General features: G+C 43.4%; 1 protein-coding gene across 1 annotated transcript; it reads right to left on the bottom strand.

Moving 5' to 3' along the window:
* Positions 1–308: 308 nt before the first annotated feature.
* LOC123170134 (disease resistance protein RGA5-like) lies at positions 309–4,674 on the bottom strand. Its single transcript, XM_044587979.1, has 2 exons — positions 3,834–4,674; positions 309–2,290 (listed from the first exon to the last, which is right to left on the bottom strand). Exons 1-2 carry the CDS (start codon positions 4,433–4,435, stop codon positions 313–315), a joined length of 2,580 nt encoding a protein of 859 aa, XP_044443914.1. The 5' UTR covers positions 4,436–4,674; the 3' UTR covers positions 309–312.
* Between the last annotated feature and the right edge of the window lie 8,341 nt (positions 4,675–13,015).

Below are 13,015 nucleotides of genomic sequence, written 5' to 3'. Positions count from 1 at the left end.
ATACTAAAATGGTTTCCCTTCCAACGGAAAAACAAACTGCATGTAACCTGGATGTTGACCTTTATTATTGGGAAAGATTGTAACGTGAAGGTTCTTCACTTCTTGACTCTCCTAGACGAAGGTGTCGTCGTCACTTGTGCCTTCTGGAAGAAAGAAACAGAGAGTGAAGGTCGATCAGTGTATAAAGACATGCATCAGGGAAAGAACATCTCATCACGAAAGTACATTTCTGCTCCCGAGCTCAAATGAGCTCGGTGAACAGTAAATTCAATGTAAGTTCTAATTCTTTGTCCATCTCATCATGGGTTTTAATTACGTACCGTGTACTATGTTCGGGATGAAGAAGACGCCAAAGACGGGACGGTTAGGGTGGGCATGGAGTGTGTTCTCCAGCGCAGCCCGCGCTTGCTTGACCTCGCCGACCATCACCCCGGAGGTGTAGAATCGGACATGAACCTTCTGAAGGGACATCAAGTGTCCCATGCCCAGGTCAAACCAATCACCACCGTTACCAGCTGCTTCCTCTTTTGCGACCCGCAAACCGATTTCAAACTTGACAGTTTCAGCCTTGGGCAAAGCTCCTGGCAGGAACACGATTTGGCCCGGCGACCGACAAACCAACACGATTGTTGTCAGACAACGGAACCCATCAGCACTGAAGAATAGCTTCCTTTGGCGGGTAGTTCGTAATGTGAGACGGTGAAGAGCCGATAACCTTCCAAGGAATTCCAGATCCTCCTGCCCCACTTCCTTGACCCATATGTGCAACTCGTATAGTTGCGACAGATGTGAGGGATTTCTCCTTATCCATGCAGGCAGCGTGGAGAATATGCCATGTCTGTCTGCGATAAATTCCCGGAGACTGCTAGGGGGCACCCAACGTTCCCCCAAGAGATCCATGGAAGCACCACTGGCATCAATTTCTAGACTTTGGATGTTGGAAACTCCTAGTGACTCCATAAACGCTTCCTCTAACTCCATGCTCAGGTCATTAAATTTAATTTGGAGCTTCCTCAATGTTTTCATGTTGCCCAATGCTTTCACAGTGCATAGAGAGTCACCACAGATTTCACCCAGCACTTCCATTGATGCCAGCTTTCCTAGCCCATCTGGAAGATTCCAGAGAGGCTCGGTTAGTAGGCACATCAATCTTCTTAGTTTGGTAACACTCGACGGAAGTTCTTTTATATCATAATTTCCACTCAAATCCAGCACCTGTAAAAACTGTAACTTTCCAACTTCTGGGGCCTCAGAAATTTCTATATCGGCTAGACCTAGGTACCTCAGGTGAAATAAAGTCCCCAACTCTTGAAGGTTTAGATGGTTATGATCACCAACATTACATCCAGTCAAATCCAGTACACATAAAACAGCGAAGCTCGACAAAGGCGGCAATAGACCAATAGCAGATTTAAATGTGGCAATGGACCTCACTTGTAATATACTCCCAGAAATAAGAGGCATTGTTCGATGTTCTTCTTTGATTGTATTTTGGAGGGACAACCTGCGCACATTTCTCCGAGAAGAAATGCTTTCATCGGTACCATTCAATATGGTAACAAAATTATCTTCGCTTGATAATGAACAAATTAGATCAAGCACACTATCGTGTACACGACAAGCATATACAAAGCCACGAAAATTGTATACCGGCTGGATCAAGCTTCTGTTCACCAACTCATTGAAGTAAGTCTCTCCGATCTCAAAGAGACTAGTTTTTAATTTCTCACATTGGACAAAACTTTCAGCAATCCACATCCATATCAATTGATCTTTCATAATCTCATGATCTTCTGGAAACATGCTTAGATATAACAAACATGTTCTTAAATGAGAAGGCAAGTCATAATAGCTAAATGATAGTATCCTCCTCATCTCCTCAACAACATGGTCTTCGGCAAGTCCACGGCCAATAGACTCTAGCAAAACATGCCACTCATCCTCTCGTTTTAGATGTTGATCATTAGCCAAAAGACTAGCTATAGTAATTATGGCTAATGGCACTCCACCACATTTCTTTAATATGCGCGTGGACACTTCTTCTAATTCACGAGGACATCCACTCTCTTGAGAAAATATTCTTTTACAGAAGAGCCTTTTGGAATCATCATCACTAAGAGGTTCCATTTGATAGACTGAATCATTAGTAGATGAGCAGCATAATTTAGATACACTGAATATACGAGTTGTCGTCATTAGCCGACTGCCAAAATTGTTGCTTTTAGAGAAGGCCCAATTGATAATTGTCCACAATTTTTCATCCCATATATCATCAATTACAATGAGGTACCTATATTAATTATGAGAGCATTAATTTAATAATTGTACACATGGTAAGATTTAAAGATAATCTAGCAATATGCCGCGGAGATAAGATTATGGAAGGATAAAAAGATGGACCCATTACTAAATTAAATGATCACGTTTCAACCGACGTACATTTATGTACACATTTTCTATTTGTCCATCGGTTTTCCTTGAGGACAAAAAGACTACTTAATTAAATGATCATGTTTCAATCAAATTATATTCATGTACACCTTTTTATTTGTCCCTCTATATGAATTGGTAGATCGCCACACTTTCCACTATAAATAACTAGCAGAGTGACCCGAGCGTTTGCGCGGCTATATTTACTTTATGTTTTTATAAACATAATTTCTATTTTTTGGACATAGGCTCCATATGCAACAACAATATATATCTCTTCATCTTCACCTATTGGTGGTGACCGTTTGTTCTCCTTGACCATGTATTGATCACCTGAACGGTTACCAACAATTGCGCCTAAATTGAGATTGCAAACCATCAACGCAAATTTGGTTTGCATAAATACCCTGATCTACCATGAATTTACAATATATCAAGAAACACCTCAATTCGATAAAACGGTTCGTCTTGTAAACATGTTTTGGCGCAATAACTAAATCTAAATATTGATTGTACATAAACGTTGCACCGTTTTGTTCTCCATGTGTCTTTTTTGGAAGTGAATTGAAATTAATTTAATTTGTAAAACCCATCCACATTACTCCACATCATTTTTAAGTTTGCATTATGTTGTAATATAAACTATTAAATTAATTTCCTCCCTGCGATACAGTCACACACATATAAAGCACATTGACATTAACCCACAATTATTCTCACATGATGTTAAAAAAAAGTATTATTAGATGATGTGATGCATGCCCTTAAGCGATCCTTGTACATGTATATACTCCGTTCTTCATCCCAATCTATCACTTATTCGTCACTTCTAGTTGTTTTAGGATTTGCAGTAATGGAGGGTACATGGATGCTTTTACTCAGCTTCAGTCAACCGAGGATAAACTCTTTTATTGTACCACTAAACCCATTCAAGTTGATATATCTACTGCATATTTCATATTTATCCTTCGACAAAACTACATAGGCAATACATGCGTTTGGACACACACATATATATATTTGGTTCTCAGTTTGTCACTTTGTCGTCCCTTCTCGGTGTGGTTTATGTACAACTTCTCTATATATGGAGTTTGTGACCAACATTTATTTTATTATAGTTTCATATAAATATTACTCCTTCCGATCCGATCCGAATTAAATGACGCAACCTCTATACAATGCCAATCGTAGGGAGTAGTATTTTTATCCTAATAACATAGTGTATGCATTGTGCATTAAAGTTAATATTTAAGTACACAAATATACAAAATGCTGACAGTTTGGAAGTAAATGATGGAAGTTACTCTAAAATCCTCAATACTTTTTAACCTCATAACTTACATATTATTTCTCAAGAACCAATTGAAAGAAATTATCAATTTAAAGTGAGTGACATGTGATACCTCTTGTTCTCGAGACGCTCCCGGAGTTTGTCGATGAGTTGTGTTTCACCCAATATGGCGAAATGGCTTTCGTACATGTCAAGAGCAAGAAGGATATCCATCAAAATCTTTTTTGCGCTAGCATTTCGACCGACAGAAACAAAAGCTCGGCAACCAAATTCTCCTTTTATCTTGTCATAGACTGTTTTGACAAGAGTGGTCTTGCCTAATCCTCCAAATCCGACAACGGAGACAATCTTCAATTTTTTCTTGGACTCGTCGTCTCCTTCTGATAGCAATTTCATTAGCTCTTGATCCCTTTTCCCAGCAATGCCAACAAGCTCTGTCACTTCGGTGTACAGAGCCCGAAGGCGAGGGTCGATGGGAGTCATCCCTGCAGGCATAGTGACAATATTGTCGACATTGTACCGTACACGCCTGCTAGCAACCTCTTGGACTTGCTTATTGATGTCCTTGATCGCGTTCGCGATCTCATGGTGAGTCTTCCCCTTAGTGAACAAGCCGGCCATCTTCTTGGTGAGCCGTTTGATCTTGTTCGAGTTGGCGGCAGGATCAGAGCTGTCATCGACACGCACCAGAAACTTGTCAACGACATCCTCCATGTTGAAGGAGAGCTCTCTCACCTCCCCAGCTCAGAGCTTGACCTGCTCGTTGAGTTGGTCCCGTGGCACCTCGCCCACCTTGCGGAGGGCAGCGTACATGCTCTTCATCTCTTTCTCAAGAGACTCGACGCCTTCCCTGACCTTCTTCTTCAATTTGTACTCCTCCTTGAGGAGCTCGAGCAGCTTGGGGAGCAGGGAGCCCATGGCGCCCGTCGCCAGATTCATTTGGAGCTGTTCCCTCTGAGCTAATTGGTTTGTTGTTTGGTTGGTATGCGTTTGGTGCTGCAGCGATGCATTTTGTAGAACCCGGGCAAGTTCAAAGGAAAAGATAGTATCATGTGAAGATGAATTACTACAGAGTCGTACGTACAATTGTTTGTCGCATGACTGTTCGCCTTTAAAACAAGCGACACCGGCCGACATGCATGTAATTTCCACATGTCCAGGAGGACCAGGACCACGCATTACTACAGCTCACGGTTCTCAATTTCTCGTTACGTGTCGGACACATGACTGTTCTTTTTTTTTTTAGAATGGACACATGACTGTTCGCCTTTAAAACAAAGCGTCGCTGGTGTTCACACACACACAGGAGAGACGAAGGCAAGTAGGCAAAGCCATAAAAACACAGTGGGCGCGAGCGATGAGTAACTAACCAGCACATTGCTCCGGTCTCCTTTACTAATTTGTAACAAACGTGACTCTCCTTTTCTCTACGATTCGTCTAGATTGATTAAAGAAATGTTATCTGGTGAACGCAAGATATTTGACGTTTCGCAGCGATCTATCCGACTGCCGTCGGATCAAAACATGAATCTTAAAGTGCTCTAGGTTGGCAAGTTAGATAGCCCAACTCGTTAGCGGTGACCTCGCGACCGCGTCGGGGACCATGTCGACGCCTGCATTGTCGGACTCACCGATTCCACGCTCGGCAAGGGGGCTCCTCCTCCTCCGATGCATCTAAGCGAGGTTGCGGCAGCGCACGGCGTTGGTGGCGGCCACGGACGGCGACGAGCCCCACTCCGATGACTCCTCGCGCCCACTCAACCTCGGTGGGAAGCCCGGCGGCAGCGGAGGGCGCACGACGCTAGAGGTGGTGGTGAGCTCGGGGGCAAGGGCAGTGAGAAGACCACCACCACGCCCGCGCGCGGTGGCCGGACACTGATACGTCTCCAACATATCTATAATGTTTGAAATATTCATGCTATATTTACATCAATTATATATGGTTTTGATGCACTTATATTATTTTTGGACTAATTTATTAATCTAGTGCCCAGTGTCAGTTCTGCATGGTTTTTGTTTTACAGAAAATCAATATCTAGGAAGGTCAAAACACCCCCAACGATCTAATATGATTTTCTATGGAAAATATGTGATTTTTGAGCAAAAGAATGCCCGAGGGCCCCACGTGGACAGGTGACACGGCTGGGCCCATGTGGCTATCCCTTAAGTCGGTTGGTGATGCTTTTTCGCCGCAAGAAAGCTAATTTCCGAAGAAAAATCCCCTCAAAATTTCAGCTTGATCGGACAGATCTCCGGCTATTAAGGAAACAGTGAAAGGCCAGAAAGCAATAGCGAAACAGAGAAGAAAACAAATAGCGAAACAAATAGCGAAACAGAGAAGAAAACAAACAGAGAAGAAGAAGAAGAAGAAGAAGAAGAAGAAGGGATCCTCTCTCCCCCTCTCTCCCGGTGGCGCCAGAGCGTCGTCGGGGGAACCATCATCACATCGATCATCTCCATCAACTTCGCCATCTTCATCAACACCTCCATCACCTTCCTCCCTCTCTATTCAGTGGTCCACTCTCCCACGACCCACTATAATTCCCTACTTGAACATGGTTTTTGATGCTAAAATTGTTATCCAATGATTTGTCTCATCGCTATTATGTCTGAGTAGTTTACTTTTGTCCAATCGGTTAATTGGTGATCATGATTGGTTTGAATTGCATGCTCTATTTTTCTTTGCTGCATTTGGTGCCCATCATATGAGCACACATGTATATAGATTACACTATAGGGTGTTTACAATATGTGATTGATTTGCTTATGGTGGGTTGCTGGAGTGATAGAAACCTAAACCCCAGTTCGTTAGTTGTTGCATATGGTGAAAGATCATGGATGTCGCCTAGAGGGGGGGTGAATAGGCGCTTTAAAATAATTACGGTTTAGGCTTGAACAAATGCAGAATAAACCTAGCGGTTAATTTGTCAAGCACAAAACCTACCACAACTAGGCTCACCTATGTGCACCAACAACTTATGCTAAGCAAGAAAACCTACTTAGGTGATAGCAAGATATGACAAGAAACAATATGGCTATCACAAAGTAAAATGCATAAGTAAAGGGCTCGGGTAAGAGATAACCGAGGCACGTGGAAACGACGATGTATCCCGAAGTTCACACCCTTGCGGATGCTAATCTCCGTTTGGAGCGGTGTGGAGGCACAATGCTCCCCAAGAAGCCACTAGGGCCACCGTAATCTCCTCACGCCCTCGCACAATGCAAGATGCCGTGATTCCACTAAGGGACCCTTGAGGGCGGTCACCGAACCCGTACAAATGGCAACCCTTGGGGGCGGTCACCGAACCCGTACACTTTGGCAACCCTTGGGGGCGGTCACCGGTACCCGTCAAATTGCTCAGGGCGATCTCCACAACCTAATTGGAGACCCCGACGCTTGCCCGGAGCTTTACACCACAATGATTGAGCTCCAAACACCACCAACCGTTTAGGGCGCCCAAGCACCCAAGAGGAACAAGCTCAAGGGTACCAAGCACCCAAGAGTAATAAGCTTCTCAACTTGTAACTTCCACGTATCACCGTGGAGAACTCAAACCGATGCACCAAATGCAATGGCAAGGGCACACGGAGTGCCCAAGTCCTTCTCTCTCAAATCCCACCGAAGCAACTAATGCTAGGGAGGAAAATGAGAGGAAGAACAAGAAGGAGAGCACCAAGAACTCCAAGATCTAGATCCAATGGGTTCCCCTCACATAGAGGAGAAAGTGATTGGTGGAAATGTGGATCTAGATCTCCTCTCTCTTTTCCCTCAAAAACTAGCAAGAATCCATGGAGGGATTGATAGTTAGCAAGCTCGAAGAAGGTCAACAATGGGGGAAGAACACGAGCTCAAGAGATAAGGATGAATGGGGAAGAAGACCCCCTTTTATTATGGGGGGAACTATCCAACCGTTACCCCCAAAACAGCCCCACAGAGGGCGGTACTACCGCATAAGGCAGCGGTACTACCGCATAAGGCAGCGGTACTACCGCTGAGAACAGCGGTACTACCGCTCCCCCAGGCGGTACTACTATGGAGTTAGGAGGGCAGGAGAGATACGGACTCGAGCGGTACTGCCGCGGTGGTAGGGCGGTACTACCGCTCATGAGCGGTACTGCCGCCCTACTGCCGCCGCGAAGTACCGCACTATCCGACACAAAAAATGACCCCTCGAGTCGACACGGTAGGGGCCTGGTACCGTAGCGGTACTACTGCGGAGGACCCACCAGCGGTACTACCGCTGCGGAGCGGTACTGCCGCTTGTGACCCCTAAGCGGTACTACCGCTGGGTACCGCGGTACTACCGCTGGGACCATCCTAAAGCCACTTCCACGAATACAAGAATACTCCACGGGAAACCAAAACTGCCATAACTTCTGCATATGAGCTCCGAATTGAGCAAACTCAAGCTTGTTGGATACAAGGCGACGAGTAGCATCAAAACAGCGAGGAAGGTATGCCAACAAAATAGAGAAGTGAAACCTCCAACCGAGAAGAACCGGCATAACCTTCCAACATCGAAAACATCATAGAAGATGCGAGTGAACTCCGTTTTCGATGAACTCGAGCTTGTCATCAAGATGACCATAAGCTCCAAAACTCACAAAGAGAAGAACCAAACAAGAACCAAGAAAGATGATGCAAGGATGCAATGGTTTGAGCTCTCTACGAATGATATGATCAAGCTACTCATCGAGAGCCCCCCTTGATAGTACGGCAATCGATCCTATAACCCGGTCTCCCAACTACCATCATGAGACCGGTAAAATAGAAAACCTATCAAGGGCAAACCTTTGCCTTGCACATGGTCCACTTGATCTCGATGATGACGATCTTGACTCCCTCAAGTTGGACCACCTTTCTTGGTTGCATTGGCTCGATGAAGACTAGTTGATTGCTCCCCCATACTCCACTATGGGTGAGCCACCCTTCCGCACATCTTCACAAGTCCATTGTCACCACAATGGACGGCAAGCTTCAAGCACTTGATCTCTTCGTGATGCTCCACTTGAACTTGCACACGGCAATGTTGATGACGATCACCACTTGATGTCATCCTCTCCATGGGTTGAGTGATATCTTCCTCTTGACGCAATCCCATGAACACGTACCTAACCCCACATAGAACACTCACGAAGACCATGGGTTAGTACACAAGGCGTAATTGACAATGCTTACCATACCATGGGATCGCTTGATCCCTCGGTACATCTTGTGCGCTTTGTGTGTTGACCAGCTTGATTCACTCTTGACTTAGTCTTGTCAACCTTGACTCTTTCCAACTTGATGTCTCTTGATTCACTCTTGACTTAGTCTTGATCAACCTTGACTCTTTCCAACTCTCTTCATTTGGATGATGTCTTGAAGGTAAACATGAATGATCACACAATCTTCTTCTTCAAGACATGCTTGCAATAAGCTCAACTCTCACATGACCAATCTTTGAATAATTCCTTAATAACACCTTGGTCACCACATAAACTCCTTGAAACCAACACATGGACTTCAAGAAATGCCTATGGACAAATCCTTCAAATATAACTCAAGGCAACCATTAGTCCATAGAGATTGTCATCAATTATCAAAACCAAACATGGGGGCACCGCATGTTCTTTCATATGGGATGAAGGGGGACCAATTTATCTTAATGTTATGGTTGTGTTTTTATCTTAATGAACGTGTTAGTATTTGAGGATGTTTGCTAATAATTTCAATCATAAGTGCATAAAATTTTGAGTAAGGGGTGACATGCTAGTAGAGGCCTCTCCCACACATAAAACCGCAATGACGATTATCTGTCTAATAATCAATTGCCTAGGGACAATTCCGCATATCCTACCACCACTTTTAAACACTCGCTATATTTGGTTGATTGTTCTTTATTTAAACAACACATGGCGTTCTTTATTATCTTGCAAACATATCACATTACACCCGCGAAGTAGGTTTACTTGTTTTGTCTCTAGGTAAAGCAAACGTGTAGTATGTGTACTTATCAAGAATATTTTATGATTGTTCTTTATTATCTCTAGGTTTACTTGTTTTGTCTCTATAAGTGGTTGATACAACTTTAGAGAATATTAACTCTACCTTTACCTCCTCATTGGGTTTGAGATTCTTACTTATCAAGAATGCTACAACTGATCCCCTACATTGTGAGTTATCAGAGACCGAGCACGCAGGTGATCGCCGAGGCCCGGTGTGCTTGTCCTGTTATTGTTTGCTTGCTGGTCTACCCCCTGGCTTTTGAGGTATTTGTCTTTGAACTCTCGAATTAATATCTTGTTGGAATTGGGGAGCAACTGCCTAATTTGTGCGTCATTGTAGTGGGTATGTAGCATCCATGTTTTGATAATTTCGTGGACATTTCTCAAAATTTCCTCTTAATGCATGTTTTTGCTGTGGAGTGGAGGATTTTGCGATGTTGTTTGGTGTTGAGTGGAGGATTCTCATTTGGTTTATTTAGTATCCATGTTGTTTGATGCGGGGTGGATGATTTTCATTCACATAGAATACATATTGAATGTCAATAACTAGAGATGCCAGGCTTGCCAGGGATGTTGATTTTGCTAGAGCTGTAAATATTGCCATGACATTTTTTTTCACAAATTATTGCCATCACTGCGAAAACCTTAGTTTTTTATGCATGGCATTTTTTCACAAACAATTACCATGTTCTGCTTTTTGTAACATCATGGTATTGTTACATGGCACATTTTTAAAAAGTGACATGGCATTTTTCTGATATTTACTACTTACACCAAAAGAGCTGGTTGGGAAGATTGAAAGGGTGTAGTCAATCTTTGACAAGGGGAGTCAATTTTCTAAAAAAAATGTTAGTCTTGTCCATGTCAAATTAAGAGAAACTGTTCGAGATAAACCATGGCATTTTTTGTATCGTTACATGGTAAATTTTCAAAAAGTGCCAAGGCATTTTTCTGTTTTTTTACTGCTTATTCCAAACGTTTTATCTAGAACATGGCAAAACTGTCGAAAATTGTCATGGCATTTTTCTGATATTTTACTGCTTATTTCCAACTGTTTTGTTTCTTGGTCCATGGCAATTTTCTAAAGAAGAAATTGTTGTATAACTTGGCATTCACACCATTATTGTTGCACATGGTATTTTTGAAAACAGAACATGATACTTGAGTAGAAACATGTCAATTTGGTGAATACTTATGTAGATTTCGCCCTCACATTATTATCTAGATCATGACACTTTTGTTGGAAAATGTTATCTAGACCATGTTTTGTTTTTTTAGGAACAAAATGTTCTATGGACATGGCATATATACTAATGTTATAGAATATGGCACATTTGTAATTTTTTCTTGGACAAAAGTGTTCAAGTGGGTGGCATGGCAGTTTTCTTAGACTAAGTTGTTCTAGGTACATGGCAATTTCATTAATTAGGCATTGGTAGTTTTGATTTGTAGGTGTAACGGCACTTCTTATTGTTCGGAGCATGGCAATTATCTTAAATAGATCACGACAATTCTTTTTAACTAGTCTATGGTAGGTTTTTAACTAAATTTTTTCTTCAAAAAAACAGGACAAAAAACCAGCTAGCGAGCCGGGCGGAGTGAGCGGGCCGAGATTGGGCCACGGCGCGCAGGCATTCACTCGAGAGCCAGCTTGCTAATTGGCGCTTAAGGCGTGGAGAGGGCTCAGCACATATCTAATTTCCCTTCAATAAAAATAATATCCTTTTTTTCCTGATGGACATACATCTAGAGAAATGTTATCTGGCGAACGTCAACTGAGAAAAGGGGTGGCAAGCGGCTCAATCTTGGACGGCCCAAACTTGGCTAGAAGCCCTGTGTAGCTTATCTACTTAAACGGAATTTTATGTCAAAACGACGTTGCTCGGGTGGGTCCATAGGTTGATGGATTAAACCTGCTGAGCCGGAGTGCTGATCCTAGCGATCGATTAATGTAATCGACTAGCAGAGCTGAGCTGATCCTAACGACAGCTCTCTTGTCTAATCCATTTAGTTAGCGCTACTGCCGTTGATGGTGCGTTGCTTGTTGTCATGTAGAGTGTGTGCTTTAGTGCGGTCCGCTGGTTGTAGCTTTCTGGTCTCAGATAGACATGGGAATGGGATGCGCAACACTCAAGAGGGTTGCGGAGACGGGACCTGTACGGCTGAGCTACGTCGTGTCCTTGTCCGGAGTTCTATCCCCATCTCAAGAGCCTATCTGGATTGCTGACCGCACACCACCCTAGGATTCAATACGACTGAAATCCAAAGTAAACAAGATGGGGACTTCTATCAAGCAGTTTTGGATATTGTATACTCCCACGGTTTCTAAATATAAGTCTTTATAGAGATTACACTATAGAGCACATACGGATGTATATAAATGCATTTTAGAATGCAAATTCACTCATTTTGCTCCTATGTACTCCATAGTGGAATCTCTACAAAGACTTATATTTAGGAACGAAAAAAATACATATGAATGAGTGTATGTGTGTATGTGAGAATATGTGATTCTATTGTGTTTTAAAAAATACCAACTACATCTGACCCCATAATATGATATGATATTAAGAACTACTCAAGACATCGATGAAGTACACAACTAAAATGTTACAAAAGAAACAAATAAAAGGATGAGTGCAAAACTCATATCGAAGCGATCAACAGATGGCAACAATATGGTAACAAGAGAGATTGTCCAACAAAGATGCCTCAAAAAGGTGTGGCGCAGGAGCACCACCGTCTTGGATCGAATCACTCAGGTCAGATCATGTGTTTTCACCTAGAATAGAAGTCTGAGAAATGTATAGACATGCTTTTAACAAAGAAACGTCGTAGAGATGGGAAACTATAGTAGAGTCGTCGTATCTGTGATCACCATAATGCATATGGAGTGTGCTTACTATGCATTTGGGGGTTGGACAGGCAACGCCGCAAACTCGGAGTCGCCATATCTCAGCCTCCATAATTTATGAAGATCATATTCTCCCACTCATCCCGGGTCACTCACGCAGGCAACCGCATAGGCAACAAACCCAAGCACACAAAAAAGCCACACCATTGTCTCCCTTGGCCGCCGGCGCCCGGCCTCCAAAGGTGGCGGGGTGGTGGTCGCGTCCCGACAGGTCTCCCGCGCACGGAGGAGCGGCGACGATGACGACCGGGTTCGGCAGTGCGCAACGGTGTGGCGGAGCATAGCCGGGAGTTGCAACGGAGTTAGGCGGGGTGGGGCGGCGGAGGTGTCGGGACGCTCCGGTGGACTGCTTGGTGGAGGCGGGGAGGTAGCTGCAGCGCGATATCCAGGGG

The sequence above is a fragment of the Triticum aestivum genome, chromosome 1D (assembly GCF_018294505.1).
Source record: "Triticum aestivum cultivar Chinese Spring chromosome 1D, IWGSC CS RefSeq v2.1, whole genome shotgun sequence".
Taxonomy (NCBI): domain Eukaryota; kingdom Viridiplantae; phylum Streptophyta; class Magnoliopsida; order Poales; family Poaceae; genus Triticum; species Triticum aestivum.
This window is presented reverse-complemented; position numbering and strand designations above follow the sequence as displayed.

Excerpts from the sequence above, each read along its gene's own strand:
- LOC123170134 (XM_044587979.1), bottom strand. The coding sequence starts at position 4,435 with ATGGAGGATGTCGTTGACAAGTTTCTGGTGCGTGTCGATGACAGCTCT. Across the intron at positions 2,291-3,833 it reads GAGCGTCTCGAGAACAAGAG|GTACCTCATTGTAATTGATG; the intron begins GTATCACATGTC and ends TAATTAATATAG.